This window comes from Anser anser, assembly GCF_964211835.1.
Source record: "Anser anser genome assembly, chromosome: 1".
NCBI lineage: Eukaryota > Metazoa > Chordata > Aves > Anseriformes > Anatidae > Anser > Anser anser.
The window spans coordinates 13,651,677-13,675,984 of record NC_139720.1 but is presented as its reverse complement, the minus strand read 5'-3'; the positions used below and the strand labels follow the sequence as shown (position 1 = coordinate 13,675,984).

Genomic DNA, 24,308 nt, shown 5'->3' with positions numbered 1-24,308 from the left:
CCGGTTCTTTCCCAGTAGTTGCCCAGGAGGTGGTTTTGAGAATTGCTTGTTATATCTGGTACATGCTCATGTTGAATGCTTATCAAGTTACATGGAAAGTGTTGGTTTTTTTCTGCAGGAATTTTACTTTGGTAGCACTTGAGATCTACTAAAATAAATAGTGAACGCTGCAACTGTAGGAACTCTGCTGGTAAAACTACTCAAATTCATTGCTGCTTAGGTTAATAAAGTAAAAAGGCATTGAAATGAAGAAAAATTGATACCATGAAGGCTGTTATGTGTGTCCTGGGTTAGGTTCTGTGACAAATTCAGTCACTGGAGAGGATGGCGCAAGCATTAATAGTAATTACGCACTGATGTGTTCGCTTTGGTGGAATCAGACAGTGTCTCCTCAATAAGTGCCTGTAGGAACTTGTTGTGCCCAGCCTGGGAAGTGGTTTCTCCTCCTCTCCCAGTCTGCTTGAGCCTGGACCAGGAATTTTATTGTGTTTCTTGCTGCGCTGTGGAGCGGTTGTTACTCACATGGCTGATTGCAGACGCAGCTGGAACTGGCTACTGAGATAGGAAGCAAGCTGAGAGATAAGCCACTGAATTTGTGTGTTTCAGTTCCAAAGAAGACAGCAAAAGACAAGAAAGATGCTGTTTAGCAAGGCCAAACAACCCTTAGGAGATTAATTGGATCCACTGGAACGTATTTATCTGAGTTGAACTGTGAGGAAGGGTGTTGAACAGGATAAATTCCTGACTGCATTTCAATATTTCCAGTGACAGCTCTGAGTGTGACCATGGCGTTGCAACCAAGCATGGTTAGGATATTACACTGGTGGTTGAGACTGCTGAAACACATGAAGCAGTGCTGTGCTCTGAGTGTTGTTGAAGGTCTGTGGACCTCAACACTCCATAGCTAATCTGGGGAAAAGATTAAATCTTTTTTTTTTCAGTAATGCTTCTTGAACAGAAGAACAGAAAAGTGGTCTCATCTTTTAGTGGACTCTTCATGTGTCCTGTGGACTTGACCAGAAGTTACTGTTGTCTTTTGAAATCCAGATTCTGCAATTTTATTTTATTTTTTCTTATTGTCCTTTTGTAAGTTTGGATGCACATGCTCAAAAGCTGAGGTTGAGATGGGAGCCAACCAAGTTCAAGTCTCTGCAGTGTTTCTGGTTACGTAAAAAAGTAGCATTGAGACCAAAACATCTGTTTTTGTAGTTTTTCCACATTTGAGGAAAAGTATTGTAGATAGCCACAGGCAATACAGTCATGACGTGTTTGGTCATGATGTGTTAACTAGTGACACTCGCCACTTTTGAGAAGGGTCAAGGTACAGAATTGCTGTCTCAGTCAGTAGCTGCAGCTGCTCTTCAGCTGCTGGCTGTGGGTAGGAGTCCAACTGGTCAGTTTACCACTTCTGGGACAACAGCAAAAAAAGAATGAGGAAAGAAACAGGTGAAAGACAGTGTCATCAGCCTCTGGTATTTCCTGAAATACTGCTTATTTCCACCACACACACAATATTAAAGTACTTCCAATTCTCTGTGAAGGCAAAACAGAAATTGTCTATATGAGTTTCCCATTACTTTTGCTCCTACGTATTCACAGGATGGTAAATGTATGTATAGATAGATTTTTTTAGGACTGATGCAGTAATATCTCACAAGTCCTCCTCCCACTTTACAGGGGGTGTAGGGACTAGTGGCAGAGATATCATCTGGTTGTCCAAATAAAGGAAAAAAATGTACCTGTCTGTACCTGTCAAATTCTGTATTTGAACATTTGCCTATCATCTGGCATGTTTGTTTGGTCTGCAGGACTCAGGCACTACACCTGTGGTCATCTGTGCTGCTGAGCTGTGAGCATGCAGCTGGGCATAGTGTGGGGTGGGAGTAAGGGAGGGAAGACCCGTGGCAGCCTCACTGAGCAAGTTGGTTTCAGAGCTGGAGAAGGGTACCTGATGTGTGTTATTCACTATCATGGACATGAGCAATACATCCTGAAAACATCCCAGCCCCGTTATACTGATAAAGTAAGTCTGTTTTAAAAGATGTGTTGAGGTTTTTAAATTCATCTTTTTTTATTTTTTAATGTTCCTCAAGTGGATTTCAAGTGTGTTCTGAGAGAGTCTCCAAGTTAGCACGGTCCCTGTTTTGTTAATTTTGAAATAGCTGCATGGCCTCGCTTTTCAATAGATTTGTACCATACAATCGTGCCTACTTGTGATAGCTAAGTAACAGGTCATTGCCATTCAGTTCATTTTAATCTCCCAGAAACACAATCCATCTTAGCGGAAGAGAAAACTGCCTAAGAGAGTGGGCGAACTCAACACTCACACTGAGAAAACTGTGCTGAAAACGTTTCTGTAAAACTCCATGACCTTTCACCACACCCTGAGCACATCGGGGCTATACACATCCTCGATCTGTGAGTCCTTCCTGGACATGTGTTGCTGAGTGTGACTGAGCAGAGGAGACATATGGGCAGGCCTAAGAGTTTGGCAAAATTAAGGCTGATTAAGCTATTCCACACCCCCAGTTCCAGAGCAGATTTCCAAATCTCTGAATACTCTGTTAATTAATAGGAATGGCATTGGATGGTCTTTCAAAACAAACATTCTGATATTCCATATATATCTTTGTTGGTTTTAATTGCTTGAGATGAAATGATCTTTTTTATCCCCCTTATTTTTGATTTTAAATTCATGTTAAAAAGGGGTTGAGGTACACATTGTGTGAATCAGATGAAATATATTTGTCTGAAGAAGGAAAGGTGATTCTCTAGCTACACCAGTGTGAAAATGGCAGATGGAAATTGCCACGACCCTATATTGGGCAAAGATACCTTGATGTAGGTGCTTCTGACAAGGCTCGTTTGGTTTTGAGTAAGATATAGCAAGGCAGATTTTGGTCTGTGGGCCAAACCCAGCCTTCTAGCCAGCTGCTTCACCTCACAGGAGCCGTTATCCAGCACATCTTCCTGGGAAGAGATGAGCTGGCTTCCTGCTGCACCTCAGCTCAGAGCCTTTCGTGCTTCTCTGTGGGTGGAAGGAGGAGTGTGAGAGGGGAGGAAAGGTGACGACAGCAGAGCAGGGTGCACAAAACCTGTCAACCAGCTCCCTTTAACAAGAATGTGGGCACTCCATAAGGAAGCATCTTTATATCCATAGGACTGGATGTATCCCATGCGTGGAATTGCTCTTGCTTTGTTTTGGTGTTTTGTGTGTGTGCAGTTTTTTGTTTCTTTGATTTTGTTTTTGTTTAATAATTACAATTTTAATTAAAAAAATAATGCTTAGATACAATGGCCTGGAGTTCATTGGAACTGGTAGGTGGTTGACGGTGGTGCTGTGTGTTGTTCAGGCAGCTGAGCATAGCCGGTGGGCAGCGATGCTGAGCCTGCACCTCTCTCCATGCCAGTTCCCTGTGGCTCAGAAGTGTGGTGGGGGTGGCAGGAAGCCAGGGTTAGAGCTGAGCTAGCGTCAAAACACCAGGGGTGTTTCCTGCCTCCTAGAAGGAAAGAATTTTGTCTTTGCAGGTCACTGTGAGATGCACGTTAATAAAAGCAATGTAAATTGACCCATTAGATGCCAAAGAGTAGAAATAACTTTGGTTGACTCTTTCTCTCTCTGATTTTACAGTGGTGTTGATACATGTCATTACTTTCAGAAAAACAGGTGAGGATGTATCAAGCTCACTGCAGAGTCCTAGAAATATCAACAGTTCCCAATAATATAGAGGAATATTTCAGTAGAAGCCAGTTAAATGACTCATTAAGGAAATCGGTCATCAACAGAATTACCGATGTTGTACAAACATTATGAAATGTCCCAGAAAGTTAAGAACCATACAGATCATACGAGTCACTCATAAAAAGCAAATGTTTTGAGCACCAGCCTTTGGATAACAGTCTATAATCGGAAATGATGAGTGAAAGCACACTTTATAGACTGTCACTACATCACAGAACAAGTTTCATCCCATTGTTTTTTCGAAAAAGGAAGGTGCACTATAACCCTCCTTGCACCTGGCCTGCTTGCGCAGCCAAGATTTTAGTTCTGTAACCTACATTAAATGGTCTAAAAACATAGCCTGTGGGAAAGATTAAAGCCCTGTTTACCTCATGGGAAACTTTTAATCACATTGTGTTTTTTCCTTTGGTTGAAGAATGGACTTCAGGCCAGAAGCCTTAGTAGCCAAATCCACAGAATTTAGAATTTAGAATCTGTCCTAAATTCTGTCATTTTACCTTCACTAGCTAAGAAACCATATACAGGGCATAATTTTATCAAGACTTCATCTATCCCACTACCTGCTCCCATGCCAAAATCTAAAAACTTGAGAACCTGCATGACCCATTCCCAGAAAGACACAATATCAAATTTATGGCTCCATTGAAAATGCTGCTTTAATTAATTTTCTTCGTCTTATTTCTTGTTCCTCTGCTTCTCATATCTCATCTGTTTGCATTGCCTAGATTTTAATTAAAAAAACCTCTCCTCTCTGAGGAGCAATCTGAAGTGGCAAAAATAATCACTTAAAATATTACAGTCATTAAAAAGTTGGCTGCAGTCAAAGCCATGCATTTTCAATTTGCCGACAAACGATATTTTTGTTTCCTTTTAAACTGTGTTTTGTATTTGAATAGCATTCGCCAACCAGCCTGGCTATCAGAGATGATCCTCCAGCTGGGTGGGCTGCGTGACAACTCCTTAATGGGGGAAATTGATGGCTCTCTGCTCGTGTAGAGGTGAAGGCATACTGGGCAGATTTCTTTCCATCTGCCACCAGCCCTTTGCAAGCTGGCACTGCCCAAATGCCCAACACATTCATTCCAATGCAAGAAATGTCGCCAAAAAATAAATTGTAAGGCTACAGCTGTCCGAAAGAATCATCGGGGCCATTAGGCCCAGGAGAGATAATATGAAGGGGTGCATCAGTGTTTGTCTCTGATAAAAGCCTAATTAAATGATGGTAAAGATGGCTGTAAGTACTTTGAAGGCACAGAGGTGAACAACATTTTCGTGGGAGCATGGGGACAAAGCTATGGAAGACGATATGCAGTACCTCAGCCAAAAATCTGTTACAGCAAGGAATTTCACACTGATGTTTCCTGTTGATGCTTCTCTGAAAGGCACAGTTGTATCTTTCAGTTGCCCCCTGTTCTGCTCTCCAAGTAGAGAACTTCCATACCATAAAGCCAGGAGGTAGTTATTGATTCACAAGTTTGACTTGAATAACTGTGACAGAAACTGGTTTTGATGAACTTCAGTGCTTCTGTTTACATCCCCAATCTTTGCCTTTTGAGCTTCTGAAACTCTTCAGGGCTGTGTTCCCAGCTGTGTCTCCCGTAGAATTAGCTTGTGCTAGTTCACATGGCAGAGTGAACTGGAGACCTCCAGGGGTCCCCTCCAGCCAACAGGTCACACTGAGCGCAGCAGATGTCTCCTTCTGTGGTGCTCTCATGCAAGTCTTGAAAAACACGGAGATTTTTCAGACATGCCAACATGATGTAGAATCCCAGATCTTACTCAGGTTCCTTAAACCATTTAGATGCTACTGACAATTAGTCTATATTTATTCATGAAAACACAAATAGATCCAGTTGGAAAGCACCTGCTTTACCAAATTCAGTTTCCCTACTTCTGCTGTCAGAAACCCAATGGCTTTGAGCAGTGCTAATTAAAACCCTTCTGTATCTCAGATAATCAACACGCTTTCCTAAAAGCAACTACCAAAAAAAGGGTGAAAGCTGAAGGTGGAAGATATAAAATGTAAGGCGTATAGAGTAGGATAAAGAGTGTGAAATTCAGACTTTTGACCCAAAGTTTGGGTTTGAAACCATGTGTCACTGTCTCCCATAGTCTGTAGCTTCAAATTACTAGCTAATGCAGTCATACCATACAATGGAAGGTTCACCTGAATTAATCAGACTCGGTGATTCTCATGGAAATGTTGGCTAAGAACTGTATTCACAGATTGGAAATATTCATAGATAATTTAATTATTTGATTTTAGAGGAATGCCTTCTCTATCTGGACTAATATTTGCTAGGCAAACTGATGGTGAAATCCATTCTGAAAGCAAATGTGTGGTTTTTTTTCAGGCATGGCTGCTCCACACTGCTTTCCCACGGGGTGCAGCATGGTACCATATAATAAAACTGCTGTGGTATGAGGGATTGATTTAATAGATCAATTTACCTGTAGCAGAGCAATTCCTAAATGAAATCCGTTAAACTAGTAGGGGACAAACCAGCAATTTCGTCAGGAAAAAGTATTTCTTGTAGGAGTGGTATCACTGTACCAGCGAGGAGCCCTGATCAGGGAGTATACTACTATTGCCTCTTCATACACAAAACAAGAAGAAAGCCTGCATCCCGGGAAAAATCACCATCCATTTATAAAGCAAGAGATCAGCTGAGGCTGAGAAGGTGGGGAAATAAAAACAAATGTGCAAGAAGGGAGAGTGCTCATCCTGGTAAGCAGTGCAGTATTCAGTGTAATCAGTGGCAAGGTTTGTTGTGGAGAGTGCCTGAAGGACATCACGTGGTGGGGAATTTGCCAGGAGAAGTGAGCAGAATGGGCAAGGGTATGCAAGTTTGGTCATATCACCAGCGGATGTAGGGGCAGGAAACAACAGTCAAGGAAAAGTGAACCATAAGACAGTGCATATGAGAGGCAGCAGAGGTGGGTGAGGATGAGCCACTACCGGGCCTCAAAAGCAGTCAAGAAGCAGTGACACTGTAACTATCCAGCAGTCAAACTTTCGAAACACAGAAAAATTCAGAGTGAATATTAGATTGAAAGCAAATCCAAGCATGCTGAGCTATGGGAATGTATCCAGCCAATTTTCATTTTGCCCTATTCATGCTAAGCAATAGCTTAACAGTTGCAGCTTGTGAATAATAGTATTGGTAGTGCCAGATTAAATTAAACTGATTTTTTTTTTCCCCTTGGGATGACCACCATCCCTGAACAGATCTTGGCTTCTTTCTGTTTGGCAGCAGGCAGCTGTTGTTTATTTAGGAATACAGCAGTTTACCTATGGCAGGCTTACAGTCCCACTCCTGTTGCAAACAATAGGAAATAGTTATTGTTGAGAAGTATGTACGTTCAGGTGTGTGCAAGTATTGTATGCTCTATTATGTAGGTGATTTGGGAGAAAACTTTGTTTAATGAAGATTATCAGCTTTGTCAAAGGGTTTATTCTCTAGATTAATTTTTCCTCACAAATTAGTTAACTTTTCAGTGTTGTTATGTGTGCAAGGACACATGAAATGTTTCACATGCTTATAATCCCTCATTAAATACAAAATTAAACTCTGCTGTTGTACTGGACCTTCAGCTGGTGCTTCCATGGTAACAAGGAGAAAAATATCCTACAAGTTGCTGTCATTTGGCCTTTTTAGTTACAATGTTTTAGTCAGCAACCTAATTTGTTCTTACCTTAAAAATCATTTAAATGTAAATAAAAATGAAAAAGAGAACAAATTGAATCTTAAATTCATGAGAGAAAACTCTACATCTGCCTAAAAAGATCTGCAGTATCTCCAGTTTAGGAAGAACTTAATCCTCTTAGTTTCAAAAGAGAGTGAATGTTCATTCCAGATTTTTTATCACTTTAGGATGACAAGAAAAGAGAGAACTGTAAAATTCAGTCCTTACAAACTGAAGAGCCTATAGACTACCACTGCAAGTGTAAAGTCTTTAATTTGGGAAAGAGGCAGTACAGAATGTAAATTGTACTTCAGTTCTTCATTTCTAACGGCTTGGATTCAAATCCTGGGTTGAACCCAAGAGAAAATGAGTGATGGTTTCAATTCAGTCCCTACTCTGTTCAAGCTCTATTGCAAAACCACAAAATAGTCCAACACAGTCAGCAGCCTCTTGGATGTTGAACAAGACTGACAAGGTGGTTGGGGGTGAGGGACTAACTCTTGTGGACCTTCCTTTGCCCCTGGAAGATCTGGCTGAGTGATCTTTGAGGTTGTTCACCCCTCTGCAGCCCACTGGATAAAGAAAAGCAGTAAAAGCAGCAACAGAGAGCAAATGCTTGGAAAATGAGAAAGAAAATATAGAAGCAAGAAGCTAAGTGTGAAGAGGAGGCAGGGGGGACTATACAAGTCAGACAGATGTGGCAGGTGGAAGAGGACGTGATCATGAGCAGAGGAACCCCAGCTCTAGCACAGGGGGGCTGATCTGCTCCTGCTTCTCCCATGGGCAGGTCCCTCAGGTCCCAAATGGTGGTACTGGGGCTAAAAGAAAATGTCCCTCTTTCAGAATTTTTAAAGCCATACCTGTGTTTTGAGCATCTTTCTTACTCCCTTTGAAAGTAATGAGCATCTATTACTGTTTTTCATAGACACGTAGAATAATAAAAGCAGTTAAACCCCAGTTTGAACTTTTCTTCTGCAGAGCTGTTTCACGTGAAATTCAAAGCTAATATGACCAGAGTTTGATTTGAGCCATATGCTGTGTGGTTCATTAACACATAAAGTAAGCATAAAATACATATTCATAGATATCGTGTAGCTTCATATAAAACATAAAGGTAGTATTACAGAACTAATGAAATAAGTGATGCTTCCATACCCTTTTGATCTTTCATAAAATGTTGATATCACACCACTGTATAAATAATTACATATTTGCCCTTTTGCCAAGCTGCCCATTTATTTATCTTGACAACCTAAATGGAAACCCTACCAGACATACTTCAGTAAATATTCTGTTAGACAGCAGAAGGACATAGAAACATGAAATGGTAGCAGGACTGTATCTGTTGCTGTATCTGTTTTGTGTATTTTAATAGGTGGCTTCCATCAGCAAGAGGTTACTAATGACTTGCCGCACTATCAGGGTATACACTTACATGTAACTTAGCACCTGAGAAATAAGTACGGCTTGTAAAGGATTTCCCAAAGCTTGTACGCAATTGTAATAGCTAGCTTGATAGGATCTATTTGTCTATTTGTTTATTAAGAGATGAAGGGTTACATATAAATTTGAGTTATCAGAAGTTTTAGCATGAATATTTATTTCTCGTGTATTTACTTGACTGCCTGTGGATAATAGGATTTCGGTGGCAGATTGATTGACAGATAAAGGCTACTTCATATCTGTTCAGCAAATGAAGAATATTCTGAAAACCAAGGAGGAAAATTATTCTTAAAATTATGATGTTAGCACTACCTGTGAACATGAAGTATAAAATCAGAGAACAAAAGCCATTTCTCAGTCAGGTATAAATAACTGCATGATACACACTGTTTTTCAAACAGAGGTAAAATATAAAACTGTTCAATTGATTTTTGCTAGTTATAAAATATTTTTATGTGTAATAAATTATCCTGCCTTTTTGGTGGCAGCAGCTGCATTTGTGGTGCATTGTGTGAACTTAGAGTAGGGAGAATTGTGACAAAATCTATATAATTTCTGGGATAACTTCTCAATATTGCAGAATATTACTATTGCTTTAACCTTTATTTAGAAGAAAGACACTTTAGGGGCAATTTGTTAATTTTAGCAGATGGAACAGACTTTACGTTTTTATAGTATATTATTTTTTAAGTGTTATTTAGTCAGAGTTAATAAACACAGAGCTGTTGTCATACAGCTGAAGGCCAGAAAGTCTCTATACTAAAATCAGATTTCAAGTACACAGTTTTGTTTCCAATAAGGTGTAGACACCTCAAAAAATGAAGTTACTTATTACATTCCTAAATATAAATTTAATTGCTAAGTTATAGGCAACTATACCTGAAAATCATCAACAAAAAAAATTCAATTCTTTTTTTTTTTTACATTCAAAAATGAAAGAAGTATAGGCTATGACGTAATGCATTATTTCATTCATCACTCTTACAATCACATAGATTATTTCTTTTATTTCTTGCCACATCTTTCTTTTTGTTTAAAACTTAATTATTAACTTATGTGGCACTACCAAGTCTTTTTTAAATGCAGATGAGGTGATCATCACACTTTCCCTTGGCGAATTCTGAAAGGGTTCAGAGACAAGAGCAGACTGCATAGATGATATTGAAAAGGTCAATGCAATTTGGTATTCTTGTATCTCTTTTTCAGATTTTGAAATGTGGCAAGAATGGAGAATTATTCTAATTAGTCACTTTTTATTTCAGCTTTCACTTTTAATGTGGCCAAGATGCCCCAAAGAAGTGTTTGAGCTAATTATTACTTTTATCAGTATTTATTTTAATATGAACAACTCAATAAGGTACTGGGATCTCTGTGTAAAGGCAAGGTAGATCTTCTTTAGAAGCTTCCAGTATCTCTTTCAGCCACACAGATTTTGGAGATTCTTACCATTTTATCAGATAGACATGAGGGCAAAAGTCTATCAAAGAAAGAAGACAATCTGTATTATAACCTACGTACAATATTGTAGTCAGCATGCAGTATAACCTGTTCAAATGCTCTATATGGTTTTCATCTTGAAAGGAAAGAACCCAAGGACGAGGTTGGAAGATTGGTGTTTTCTACATTGGTATGGGGGTGATCTTGGTGGTTCCACCTCCAGTTCCCAGCCCTGCCACCCCCATAGCTGCCTCTGTGCCTGGCCACAGCCATGAGCAACCTTGCTTACCTCCCACCTGGTCACTCCGACATGCTCCTCACTGGCAGCTTCTCCCAGGTGGCTGCACCTGGAGCATCGTGGTGGTCAGAGCAGTTTGGGCAGATGTGGGCTTTCATTTCGTGCTGCTGAGGTGGTATATGCAGAAATGCAATGTGAAAAGCAGACGTGTTTGGGGCAGCCTCAGCAGCCTGCAATTGGTGTATTACAAGAACTATCTGCCTACCGAGTTATTTGCTATGCTATTTGCATTAACTTGTAGCAAATAGCCTTTTCACTCATACACGTCAAGTCTCAAGTTTGCTGTATGGCAATGCAGAGCAATTTCACCTGCACACACCTCCACTGGCAAAAATTCAGGCATGAAGATTTGACATGTGTTTCACAGCATGAAACTCTTATGCCGACAAAATATCCATAGGAATAGTGCTACTAAAGTTATTTGTACATACACGTGTGATTAGTAATCCAAGGCAGACATAATGGCAATGCTTTAAAATAGAAATAAATACCCAAAGGTACAGTGCATATCTTTTCTATACAGACACAGTTTCACGATGGTATGAAGTACATTTATAGGGAAGATCAAGATGCGATCACTGTTGGGTAGGCGAAGAAAGAGAATAGATGACAGTCCGTTTTTTATTTCTATTTCATTTCAGGCATTGGTGAGTTATTAGATAATGTGCAGCTTGCTCCAAGCTCTGGAGGTAAGTGAGCAGGATGGCAGTCCTTGTCACCTGATGTAACATCACCTGCTGTGTGTTCCTTTTGGCTACAGCACAGCTGCCAGTCGGATGGAAACTCCATCTACTTCCATGGGACAGAAGGCAGCGAGTTCAATTTTGCCACGACCCGGGACGTGGACCTCTCCACAGAGGACGCACAGGAGCAGTGGGCAGAAGAGTTTGAGAGCCAGCCAAAAGGGTGAGTGCCTGGGCAGTGCTGGAAGCATGTGTGCAGTCAGGAAATTGAGTAAACGGAGAATGGCATTACATCTTTGCAGCTTATTTAGGCAAAATTGTAGCTGTAATAAAAAGTGATACAGTAAGTAACCAGTGATTGTGGATGTTGGGAGCAAACAAGTCACGAAAGCCCAGGAGGAACAGTCTTGGCAATTCTGTCACTGAAGTTTTTAATGAAAAAAGTTGTGCTTGCAGATTATATACTGATTTCAAATAAACTCATGATGTTAATCTGTTTCTTTCATTCTGTCACACCTGAGAGCTGCTAACTCGTATGTGTATCAAACAAGATTCCTCAAAAAACTCATCCTCCCTCTAAATGCCTGCTGTGGGCCACACTTTGGCCCATGCAGAACAGCAAAAGTGGAAGTCATACCACTTTTATCAAAACATAAGTGAGCTTTTCAAAAACAAAAGTGTACTGGTAGAGAAGCACGACTTTATATTCAATCATTTTATATGCCTCAGTGTATAAATTCTGACAAAAAGAAAATAACCAACAACTTCAATGTGGTCTTAATTCTTCTTTTTTTTGTTTGTTTTATTTTTAAGAAAAAGAATTTCATTAGTGTCTGTAACCTGAGGGCAATGAGGAACACACACTGTTAATTTATGGGTCTCTGCTGAATGTTGATTTTAACCTACAAAGTACTTCAGGTCATTAGCAGCTGATTCAGATGCTGCCTATGTTGTGCTGAAACTGAAGAGCACCTTTTGAGAAATACATGCTAATGCAGCCTGTGAACACCTGGGTTGTTTGGGGCTTCAGAAAAAATATTTGTCGTGAACTCCTACCCAGTTTGAATAACCAACCCATGACATAGTGGGTAGTAAACTCTGTTGTTGCCATGTCATTTCAGAAATTTCTATTTCACACAAAAGAAAGAAAATGCTTACATGTGAGTTGTGTGTTAGGTGACCACGTGGGATATGTCTGAGATGTTGTCTCAGTCTCTTTACATCTTGAAAAAGCTGGGTGGGAGGGTTACCTGGGGATATCTGCCTCGTCTATAGATCCTGCTCTGCTGGACTAGACATTTAGTTAAACCCCTCATCATCAGTGGTTCTAATCAAGGCACTTCCTTCCTAGATAATTCTTAAACCACAAAAAATTACTTTCAATAGGAAATTCTCCAGGGAGTAGAAGTACTGAAATCAATTATTTATACTATACCTTAGTGATCAAATGAATGGTTTCTCCAAATACTACATTTTCAGTTTCACACAGCATCTCATTCCAGCTGCATCTACCACTGCTCTCAGCTAGGGGCCAGACAGATATATTTTGCACTCCCACCGTGCATGCAGTGACAGGAACCCAACACTGCCCTTGGACCCCTGCATGTAAAGTCGCTGCGGTGTGGCAGCATGCCCTGGCAGGGGGTCACTTTGTTTTCCAAGGCAATAAGTAGCCTGCTCAAGTCCTTGTAACTTTTGTCTTTCTATTTATTTATTTATTTATTTTAAAATTCCATTTTATATTTGAAACTTCCTTCTTTATATCAACAGTTGATATAAGAATGGAGGTCTAAACTACATGCAGCCATGAATAAACACTGAATGAATACGCTTCCTTAATTCCTTCTTAGATAAATATTTTTGAATGATTTTTGAACTATGTTTGAGATATTGTTTTGCCATGAAGGGCAATGAAGGACATGTTACAGGATGCAACTATTCACAGCAGGCTTGAGCAGGAAATAACAATTCTATTCTGTGAAAAATTATAAGATTTAGAAGTTTGGTAGTTTGTTGTGGTTGCTTTTTGTTTGGTTTGGTTTGGTTGCTTGTGTATTTATGTACTGGAGAGAAAATAGGCTTTTCAAGATGTCATTCAAAACTAAAAGAAAATAGGGTAGGGATAAGAGCAGTTTGCTGGGACATAAAATATTCCAGAGCCGACTGCCAATAATGGGCTAGAGCAGACGTTGAACATCGCTCTTGGACATCCAGGCTGGGAATCCAGCCTCCCACCTCTTTGATCAAAAACTCTTCCTGGGATCCAAGGACATTTCCTTGAAACTACCACGTCTTTGCAAAGACTTTTGTTAGAGCTGATCAAGGTCTGATCAAAATTCCTCAGTGATTTCTATGACATATCTCATACTTAAGAATTACAGACTGTATGTTTTGTAACCATAATAACTATAAAATGGATGAAGATTTATAGTCCTGCAGTTTAAGCCTTCAGTTTGACCTAATATAGTGTATCCCAACATAGAGTTTTCTATTTACAGAATTCAGTAGGAAATGAGGGTCCAGTTCTTCCGTTGTATGAATAACTTAATTGCTTGGTGGACCATAGGTCCAGAAAGTTGTGGGAGTCTCTTCTCCCATCTCTCATTCTGGGAGTATAGGAAATACCTGTGCCCAGAGAAAAATATGTCACTGGGGTCATAATCTGGGAACAGGGACAGCTGCAGGTAGCTTCAGCTGCCTCACTTTCCCCTTCCACTTTGAGAAGTGGTAATGTTTCAACTCCAGGGAATGTGTGGTTTCCATTTCATTTAGCCTGGTTGCTGCCTCTACTATAACCCCAACATACACTTTCACCAAGATCATCAGGATTTGAGGCTGGGTAGGAAAGAGTACTCACCTTGCTTTCTGCCTGCCCCCCACTATCGCTTTGACAGCTCCCAGACATCCCAGAACAGCTGTCTGTGGCTACTGCCACAGCACTTGCATGAGCAGAGATGTTTTGGGGGGATGGTCACTAAATGGCCCGAGTTGTACCAAGGAAAGACCCATTCCCAGCAGTGACAGGGAACAGCTGGGACTCAGCATGTCAGTGAGAGTCCTTGGAGCTCAGGCTATTTGTCACCATCAGTTTTCAGAATGAGAATTGGGCTCCACATCGCGCATTATTTTCAAATATTTCCCCTGTGTTTCTAGCCACTATTTTCTGTGCTGTCACAATTTTCTGAGAAGAGTGCTCCAGAGGTGTGCAGTGGAGGTTTTCAATGCTTTATACATGAGAGAGCCTGCAAGATGTTCTCAGACTCCCTGTTTTAATGTCAGCTGGAAGCTGGCAGCTCTCAAAGAACAGGCAAAAGCATCACTCGCATGGGAGAGCAAAAGGAAGCTCACGTACGGATCACCACCACCTTCCTTTGTGCCAAACGTACTGAGATGAGACGTCTGAAGGAGCTCAACACTCAGGGCAGAGGAGCTGATTGTTGTTAGTGACATTGATCAGTATTTTTTAAATCCCTTACATAAGGCAGTAGGCTATGTGGATAGAGGTTGCTGTTGGTACCACGCATCTTCCCACTGGCATTCTGTTTCTCTTTAATCACATAAATTGGGGTCTGATCCTAAAAGTGGACAGGTCTTCATATCCAAAGATAGGGATGCCTTTGTTGTCTCTGGCAGATGTATTTCAGCTTGGGACATTCTTGTCCAGTAAATCTTATTTAGGCCTATATATCAGCCCATCATTTGTTTTGTAAAGAAGAATTTCAAGAGTCATGTGAGAGATAAATGTATCCAAATGTAATATTTAATCAAGAACATCTACATCTTTGTCACGCCATCACCAAGAGACTTTCTCCGTTTATCTTTGCAGACATTATTTTCATTTATTTTTATTAAAGTGCCAGTTATTTCATGTTGTATAATTTTCTGGTTTTCATTATAATGCTGCATAAAGGGAAAGGATCCCTGGAAACCTCCATGATCTGCATCATTCATGACCTCAAGTTGTTTTGTGGGTCAGGAAAGCGAGTGTTTTAATTGAGCTAAATAGAGCATACAAAAGATCAATGGAGCGTTGTGAGATTTTGTCATGTAAGTTAAAGTAGGCACAACCGTTTAATTCGGTATTTGTCTTCATCCCAAGAGACCCATTTTCAAAACTGTGTTTGGATTATATTGCACATTACCTTTAAAATGTCTGCACAACTAAAGTTCTCTGTTCGGAATTAGGGTTAGGTTAAACTCTGCTTCCACGAACATGTTTATATCTGTATCATAAAAGCCCTTCAGTGACGCTAATCTTGCTAATTCCTGTATAAATGACTGACAGTTTTAAAGCAGGATTTTCAGACAGGCATAGTGTTGGTCTGTCACAGCTTAGGTCATTAAGAAAGCCGGCAACTTTTAAGAAGATCTTAAAAATACATTTTGAAATAGTTTGAATGTTTAAGCTGATAAACAGACTGCTAAATTGATGTAATTACAATTTTTGAAACTTTCATACTTCACATTGGTGCTTCAGATTTTTTCTGCTAGAAGTGGCAGGAAATGGCTTTGCCATCCCTCAGAGATTTCAGATCTTAAATTTTTCTCATTCATCCTGAATCACACTGGCAAGTTAAGTGACTGGATTATCAAGATGTAACGATTCTAAGTAATTTCATTGCTTTATCAGGCTTATAATTTTAAAATATTTCATTATGAATTAAAACTTCAACATCAATAATTATGTATCAAACTGAAATAAAGTACAAATTTTCCAGTTTCTAATCTTTCAAAATATTTTAATCAAGCTTTAAAGAAACCAAGGGTTTCATAATGAAAACATATTTTCAAGAAAAATATTTAATTGAAAATTTCTGCAACAGCTCTCTTAGTTATCACTGAATAAAAAATAAGAGAAAATGTTGTACAGAAAAACTGAGAAAGTTCATATCATCACATATTAGAAACACAGCGGTCTTTTCCTCATACTCTATTCATGTGTTTGTTAAAAACTGTTACCCTAAATGCTCAAAAAGATGAAAAGAGAGCATTTTCAGCTATTATGTACATATCTAATGACTGCATAGTGAATATGGGAGACATGCCTTTTCAAGTTTGATTAATCTATAAAGCTTTTATTACACAATATGAAACAGAAGGCAGATGTATTTTAAACATTTTCATGACAGAAAAATAATGAATAATACAACACTAAATATTTGGTAATAAAAGCCAAAGCTTCAGCGTTTTTTTAGTATTTGCACTTTTCTGCCAATTGATTTTTAAAAAGTACGTTACTTTTATTTTAGGCTGAATTTAGAAACTAGTATTGAATATATAAGTAAATTTGTAAGAATCACATTTGAAAAAGCATTTTGTTGTACTCTGTGACAGCAGAAGCAGCTACTTTTGCGTGTAAAAATTAACTCCTAGAACATGTTTTGTGTGAGTTGCTCAGTAACATGCTGCTGCACGTTCTCTTGCCACTTCTGTTGACTTCTCCAGGTGGGACGTATTCGGCGCTGTCATTGGTACCGAGTGTGGGACGCTGGAGTCTGGCTCAGCTATGGTATTTCTCAGAGATGGAGAAAGAAAAATATGCACTCCATATATTGACACTACAGGTTATGGGAACTTAAGGTTTTATTTCAGTATGGGTAAGTATGTACTCTTAATATAATAAAACGGGGGGCATGTGGGATTTAAATTGCACAATATGCATTAGAAATATTTTTAAAACTCTTTGCAAGTGGTTAGCTTTGATCCATGACTACGAGGCCACAGAAATGTAAGACAGACAAATCTTGGTCAGACTGGAAGTCTGCCCTTCTAGACACCTGCACGGGTGTGAAACCATAGTGGGCTCACAAATAGCCCTCCCAGAAATATTCTCACGGATGTCACTGACTTGCAGGTGAAAACCTTTTTTAGCCAGACAGGACATTCTAGGTTTAGTAGCCCATGGTGGACTTTGCTTCCATGGGTTTACCCAGCTATTTTTGGTTGGTATAAACATTTAGCTCCAGTATAAAACAGTTTAATATAGACGTTACATGAAGGTGCCTCCGTAAAAGGTCAGTGTCACATCTACTGAGATGTGGTCAGTAGAGTTGCTGGAAAAATTCATTCAGTTCACCATGAGACATGCTAGACCAGCTGAGCAATTCTCTGGACCCTCTTGACTTCATGGGTTGGATGTCTTTTGATATAAAGGAAGCTTAAGCACCTACTGCACACGTAGTTGTGGGCTGACCCAACGTCAGTCCTCAGGCAGGATTCATTGCACAAACACAGGCTGTTGGTGGTGGTGTCCAAGAGTACCTGCACAGTGCTGGCGGATATAATGCAGGACTTGTGGGAGAGTCACAGCCTGCTGGAGTAGCAGGTGGGTCAGGCAGGACCCTCCACAGTGCCTAATGTGGTCCTCAGCAGTACTGTTTCAACTGAACCTGTCTGTTGTATCCACAAGATCCTGTAGCAACCCCATAGTTTAACAATTCTTCCCATGAAGAATGATGTTCTAGTCGTGTACCTTCTAATTTCACTCAATTCCCCTTACTGCTTGTGTTAGAAGAGGTGGTCTCATATCTTTATCAACCCCACCACACCACAGAGGATTTTAAACACCTGTCATATCCTCCCTCAGTCTTGTCTATGCAGACCCTGGTGTTAATCCATCCGTGTCAACAGAGTTGCACCTGAGGATGAGGTGAGAGTAGCACAGAAGCGGGACAGCCTTACCTGGCTGAACACGGCATATTTTCTGCTCAAAAGCTCTTAGTTCATCACTATATTCATAACCATTTTCTTCTTCTAATGTATTAACCCAGGGTGAGATTCATCTCTGGTACACAAAAAATGCCATTGAGCTTTGGAGCCTTGGAGAAGGCATCCCTTGTGGAAAAAACTGATGTGCTGATAGCATCATCTGTGGACCTTTCCTGTTGGAACAAAGTGCAACCTCAGTGGTTTACTGGGGCTAAGAAAGAAGCCTGTCCTGTCACTGCCCCTTCACTGTTTTTGTCAGTGCAACTGCATTAGTTCAGTGTTGCAACAAGTCAAAACTCCTATGGATACTGTGGCTATCATTCAGTAACTTACAGTGTTTTTCCACAACTCTTATTTTGCACATAAAGGAAATTGCATTATGTTATTCTCTCAACACCATGTTTAGAGGAGGTGAGGATTTTTGTTTAAAGGTAGAGAATAATAGAATAATAAAGGAGGAAGCAGAGACTAAACTTGTGACCTCCACAAGCAAACTTCTGAATCAACAAGAAAAAAACACCCTGTATTTAATGAGTGGAAGGCTTCGTGTTGTCATCCTAAATTGTCACACATCTCCTCTGTGTTACATGAATTACCAATAAAGCACAGGAAAAAGAGGATGCTTTTTTTCCAGTTCTTCCAAGCATTACAACACCTGCAAGAGAAACAGGAAAGAAATTTGCTCAACCTTCTGAACTTAGGGGAGAAGTTGTCGGCACATGCAGGCACAGAGGATAGTGGGATATCATTTGAAAATGTGTTCTGTGTGGTTTTGTACATTAAGTAAATTACAGTTTAATTATTCAAGCAAGCAGAGAATTTGAATGGACATAAGCATGTTCCTTATTGCAGTATAAGAAACTATATAAGTATATGTACACATAAGAAACACACATCTTATCTAGCTCTCTAGACTGCTTTGCCTGTTCCATTCCAGGAGTTGGCCATCTGTAGTGAAAAAAAAGCAGAGAAAGTGTTTCATATATGCAACCTTCCTACTTTATAGATAGTTCAAAGAACCTTCCTCATCCTGTTTTTTGCTGATTTTTTTTTTAATGCCTGCAATACATCCAGTGTACAGGGAAACTACAGGTTTCCTGTTCCAGTTACAGATATTCTGGTTTAAAAACCTTTTTCCAGAACATGAAACTAGTGTGATGATGTCCATCTTTTAACTATAATGTAGTGCTTAATGCTCAATCTTGCCAATACATCCTCTCTTCCAGAGAAGGTTATTAAATGTTTTGGGTTCTACCAATATGAAGATATCTGAAATCCTGCCTCATCCCTGTGAGGTGACATCATGCACATTTTGTGTGATACAGTAGATTCCATACATCCTTTTTAGGGTATTGTATAGACAATAGAAGAAGAGGCACAACAAATAAGGCACACAGCAATCTTCCTCCTTTTCTGCTTAGACAAGTTCTCAGCTGCCAGACTATCAGCCGAGAGGTATGTGAGGTCCTCATATACAGTGTGTGGCTGCACAGAGTGTGAATACAAGATACCAGGTTACTGATCTAGTCCTAGCAGACAAGAACTCAAAAAGCAGAGTGTTTCCATGTAAACGGGATTTAAAACATACAGATAGAAGTATTGCTTTGGGCACAGCGTTTTCTATTTAAATTGTTTCGATAAGCTGATTAAGAGAGTTACTTGAGGTTTTCATTATTGTCAACCCCTTGATCTCCGGCATGGTGTATCTATCTGATCAAATAGTTCTTATACAGTGTGTCCTTGGGGCTTGTGTTCTTTTGTTTCATATCTTAAGTTGAATAACATCTGGTTGTAATTATTTTTGTAATTATGGCTGGGTAATATCATCCCACTTTCCACTAAAAACAGCTTCAATGATATTTTTTTTCTCTCTCTCAAACGTGTGTTGTACAGGGGGAACTTGTGATTCTGGAGAATCCCATGAAAATGATGTCATGCTTTATGCCAAGATTGAAGGCAGGAGGGAACACATAGCTCTCGATACCCTGACCTATGCTGCTTACAAGGTAAATTGTCTTAGACAAAGTAGGTGGATGGGATGGATAGATCAATCTATTCCTAAGCCATTATAACAATGTTGTATGTTGAATTGCACAGGGGCAAACGTGACCTTTCCAAGCACATAAATCATACACGGCTCTTGCAGTGAAAGGGTGCCTTTGCAAAACAGCTCTGTGGTTACTTCTGACAACTCCACCCCTGAGCAGTACGGTGGCATTGGCTACGATAACAGGCAAATGGGCAACAGGCCCATGTTCAGTCATCAGCTGAAAACTTTGGTGATTACATCTCCTCACAAATAATTACCCTTCTCTCCATTCAAGCTCCTGCCAGCCACAGTGTGGTATTCAGGAGTTTCCTTCTGAGAACGTTAAGTCAGTGGCTAGGAGCGGAGTGACTAAGAAATGCCTGGATGTCTTTTCCTGGATATCTTTTCCTGAAAATTACATATTTTATTCATTTTCTTTTCATTTTAATACAGCTGTGTGCCCTTTAGAGGGTCTGTAGGAGTACAGGCATGAACCCAGCAACAGAAGGCTGTTGCTGGCCACATTCACAAGCAGCTTCCCTTCTGCTGTTATTGCTGCCTCCTTCACACCACATTTACCTCCCCACCACCACCCTCAGGCAGGGCAGTAGAGACTTGAGCTTGCTGTCGGGTTCCTTCCTGTCTAGGGCAAGGAGAGACTCAGGCCATGTCTACTCTGAATAACGCAGCTCTGAGGGACCCTTAGTGTGCTGCTGTAAAAAAAGACAGATAACAGAAATCAATACACAAAAATGCATGTGATATGTATGCAGGTGCATGTGTTGTGGATTCAAATTCAGTATGTTTTATGCACTGTGTAGGAAACTTGGTGGTAAAGATGCATCTGATTTCAGCCAGAGGTCTGTGTGCATTTTCTTTGTAATTCTAGCATTCAGAAAATAAATGTTTATAGTTACATTAGGGCTTGGCCTGAATTCAGTTGAATCACTTGCATTGTTTCATTGTACGTGGTTTCCCTCCTCTCCTGGTTCTGTGTGAAACACAGGGTAGAACTTTTTCAAAACTAAGGAAACTGTAATTGTAAAATAATAAAAAATTAAATGTGGAATTCAGGGAGCGACAGGATCTGAATTTATACTGAATTCATTGTGGAGCTTTTTTTAAAGTGAGCAGTTTTCAAGCTGACATCCTCTTTTGACATAATAAAGTTCCAATTACGTAGCTTTTGGACAAAGGCTAGAGTTCATAAAGTAGTGTTTTCATTTATTTCAGCAACATAACATCCTCCCTACTAGCCTGTGAACTCATACCCTTACTCCCTTCTCACATATTCAGGCTCGACCTGCAGTTATACTGCATTTCTTTGTGAGATGAAAGGCTGCAGGGCGAGATTCATCTTCCAACTGAGCACTGATAAAATAAACATATTTTTCAGAACACAGAAGATACAGTGTCTTTTCTACAGTGTCTTTACAACCAAACAAACTGATCCCACTAAGGTGATAAGCAGCACTGGTACCCAGAGTACTAATAGCTAGGCATATAGTACAAAATAACTCTTATTTGGGGTCTTCTGTGGAAAAAGGGGGCTAAAACAAAAGTTAACAATCAATGGGCATGTTTTGTTCAGCACATTTGAAGCAGCTTTCTTAATTTAAAAAATAATTTCCATGTAACCTTTTTTAATATTACTTGTTTTATTTAAGCCTGATTTAATTTCTTTTAAAGGTTCCATCCTTGGTTTCTGTTGTCATTAGTCCGGACCTGCAGACTCCTGCAACCAAGTTTTGCCTGAAACAAAAGAGTCACCAAGGCCACAACAGGAATGTCTGGGCTGTGGATTACTTCCACGTCCTTCCAGTACTCCCTTCCACGGCGACTCACATGATCCAGTTTTCCATCAATTTGGGTTGTGGAACTTATCAGCCCGGTAACAGGTACAACAGGCAAAATTTCTCTTTCAATTATCAGCTTTCCAGAACATTTTGTTTCTTAGCATCTATATACTTTTCTTAGTCCATTCTGAAATATGCTTATGATTTCAAACTATTTGCTTCAGTTTCTAATGGCAATGAGATTTATCTCTAAATATAAAGGATAAGGATATGTATTAGGGGGAAGGTGTTAAAGGCAGTGGCAGAAAAGTCCCCTCATGACCTCCCAGAGATTATTCATGCCACAAGCATGTAATTCTTGTAAGACTGGTGACAAGCAGCCCTCATCTTGAACATCATCAGTGTGAGGACCTCACTGCCCACAGAGTGACCACAGAACTCTTTTGCTGGCTTCATTTCACTGGGACATTCAGTGCGTTTTTTTTCCCACAAAGTTAAGGGGGAGGGAAAGGGGAGGAAGGAAGTAATCTGCTGCTCTGTATTTTATAGAATCATAGAAGATGACCACCTCAGGTCATCTAGTGAAACCTCCTTCTGCAAGTGGGATTATTGTCAGGTCAGCCAAGGCTTCACCTGTCCATGACTTGAAAACCTCCATGGATGGACATTGTGCAACCCCTCTGGGTGACCTGCACAAACTAAAAAGTGTTTCCTAATATCCAGTCTCAAACTCTGCAGCCACATCTTTATGGACATTGCCCCATGCTACTGTGCCTGCCACAACTGAGGAGAGTTCGGCCCCTTTGTGAGCACCCTCTGCACCATCACAGGCTGTCCTTCCTCACCAGGCTGAACAGGTTGGCTCCCCAGCCCCTCCATGTTCAGTGCTTGAGGCCACAGACACCTTGGTCAGTCATCCTGTGCTGCACCTCTCTGGTTTCTTAACATCCTTCTTCAAGTGGGGTAACCAAAACCAAACACAACATTCCAGAGGTGGCCTCACTAGTGCAGAGTACCCCAATACATATTCAGGAAGCTATCTATTCCTTCACAGTCCCTTTATCTCTATGTACATGTGAGAGTTTATCCTGATATTTTTGAGGTTTAAGTTACTTCATTTTTTTTCCAGAGAGAGAGCCAAGAGTTTGAAGTAGGTGACTGCAACTGCTTTCACATCCATAGCCCATGACATCTTCTTCCGTCTGAAAGAGCTGCACTATTTCTGACAGTCCTAGTAGCCATGCAGAGCAGCAGAATTTAAGGAGCAGCAAAAGCCAAGGCATCACACATATTTGATAGGAAAGGAAGACAACATTCTACACAGAATGTGAAAATTTTTCACGTAAACACTCCTGGCTTGTAAACATGCTTTATGAAGTATCCATCTTAAATATGTTGTTATCTAATGGGGCTTAGTATGTATTTTGAAAGATAATATTCTTCATTCACATAAACTATTTCTGAAGTAGAAGTGTTCTTCAAAACAAAAGAAGCACTAGGTCCCCATAAACACTATTTGTATTTCCCAAATACAGCAGCATTTCCCACCTCCTGGTCTACAGCATTATTCATAATTCCTTCAATGCTGCAAACGTGAGAGACTTGTTCATCATATATTCAGTAAATTTGACCCTCCAAGGTCAAATGGTTAAACCAAAAATGAACGAGTCAAAACCTCTGTAAACCATTTTAACACAAACTTTTGATATCGCAGTGATGGTATACTTATATAAAGTAATATTGTCAGCAAATTATAATGAAAAGGAAAAGTTATAATCCAATAATTTAGTACTGAGGTGATGAATTATGACTTTTATAATGTTCCATTGATATTACTTAAAACAGAATATTACAAGCTAATTATATGGTGGAAATTACAAGAGTATCTCGGTAGAATACTAAATCCTTAATAAATCAAGCACTTCTTACATTACCCTTGCAAGGTCTTCCGAATGTAAGATAGGTAAGGATTTCCTTATACTCCTAGAATGTAAATACTGTTTTATTAAATATGCAGTGGAACAGGGAGAGAACAATTCTTTTTGCTTTATGCAAACTGATCTTGTCAATGAACTTCTGAAAGTGCGAATTTGATAACCACTTTTCATAGACTCAGTGGATGGTCTCATAGCTCTTTTCTGCTTCTCTAATGTCTTTATCTGTGCATGGTTGGTTTGGTTTACTGCTAGTCTATGAAACCAGAGAAGAGCAGGCTTTTTCCTGGAAAACCTGGAGTTTTCTCATATGGTTATGGCCCTGTGACTCAGAAAACTCACCACTGAATGCTCCAGGCTCTGTGAGATGGAGGAAGCCTCCAAAGACCAATACAGCTGGGCAGCACAGGGGCTCCTGCAGCTCCTGAGACTGCTTTCCATAGGGCTTTCTGAAGGGTGTCTTCCACAGGTCCCCTCCACCCTTCAGCAGTTCTGGGCAGGACCTGGCCATTTCCCTATTCCATACTGCGTTTCTGATCTCCATCTAGGCA

The 24,308-nt window shown here is 40.0% G+C and overlaps 1 protein-coding gene across 2 annotated transcripts in view; it reads left to right on the top strand.

Annotated features, from left to right (window-relative positions):
- Positions 1-24,308, top strand: part of RELN (reelin) — a 293,768-nt gene that overhangs the window by 166,558 nt on the left and 102,902 nt on the right. For both annotated transcript variants that reach the window (XM_083821372.1, XM_083821373.1), the window contains exons 11-14: positions 11,368-11,513; positions 16,736-16,887; positions 19,892-20,004; positions 21,717-21,925. In XM_083821372.1, coding sequence (XP_083677498.1) covers positions 11,368-11,513; positions 16,736-16,887; positions 19,892-20,004; positions 21,717-21,925 — 620 coding nt within the window. The remainder of the gene's footprint in view (positions 1-11,367; positions 11,514-16,735; positions 16,888-19,891; positions 20,005-21,716; positions 21,926-24,308) is intronic.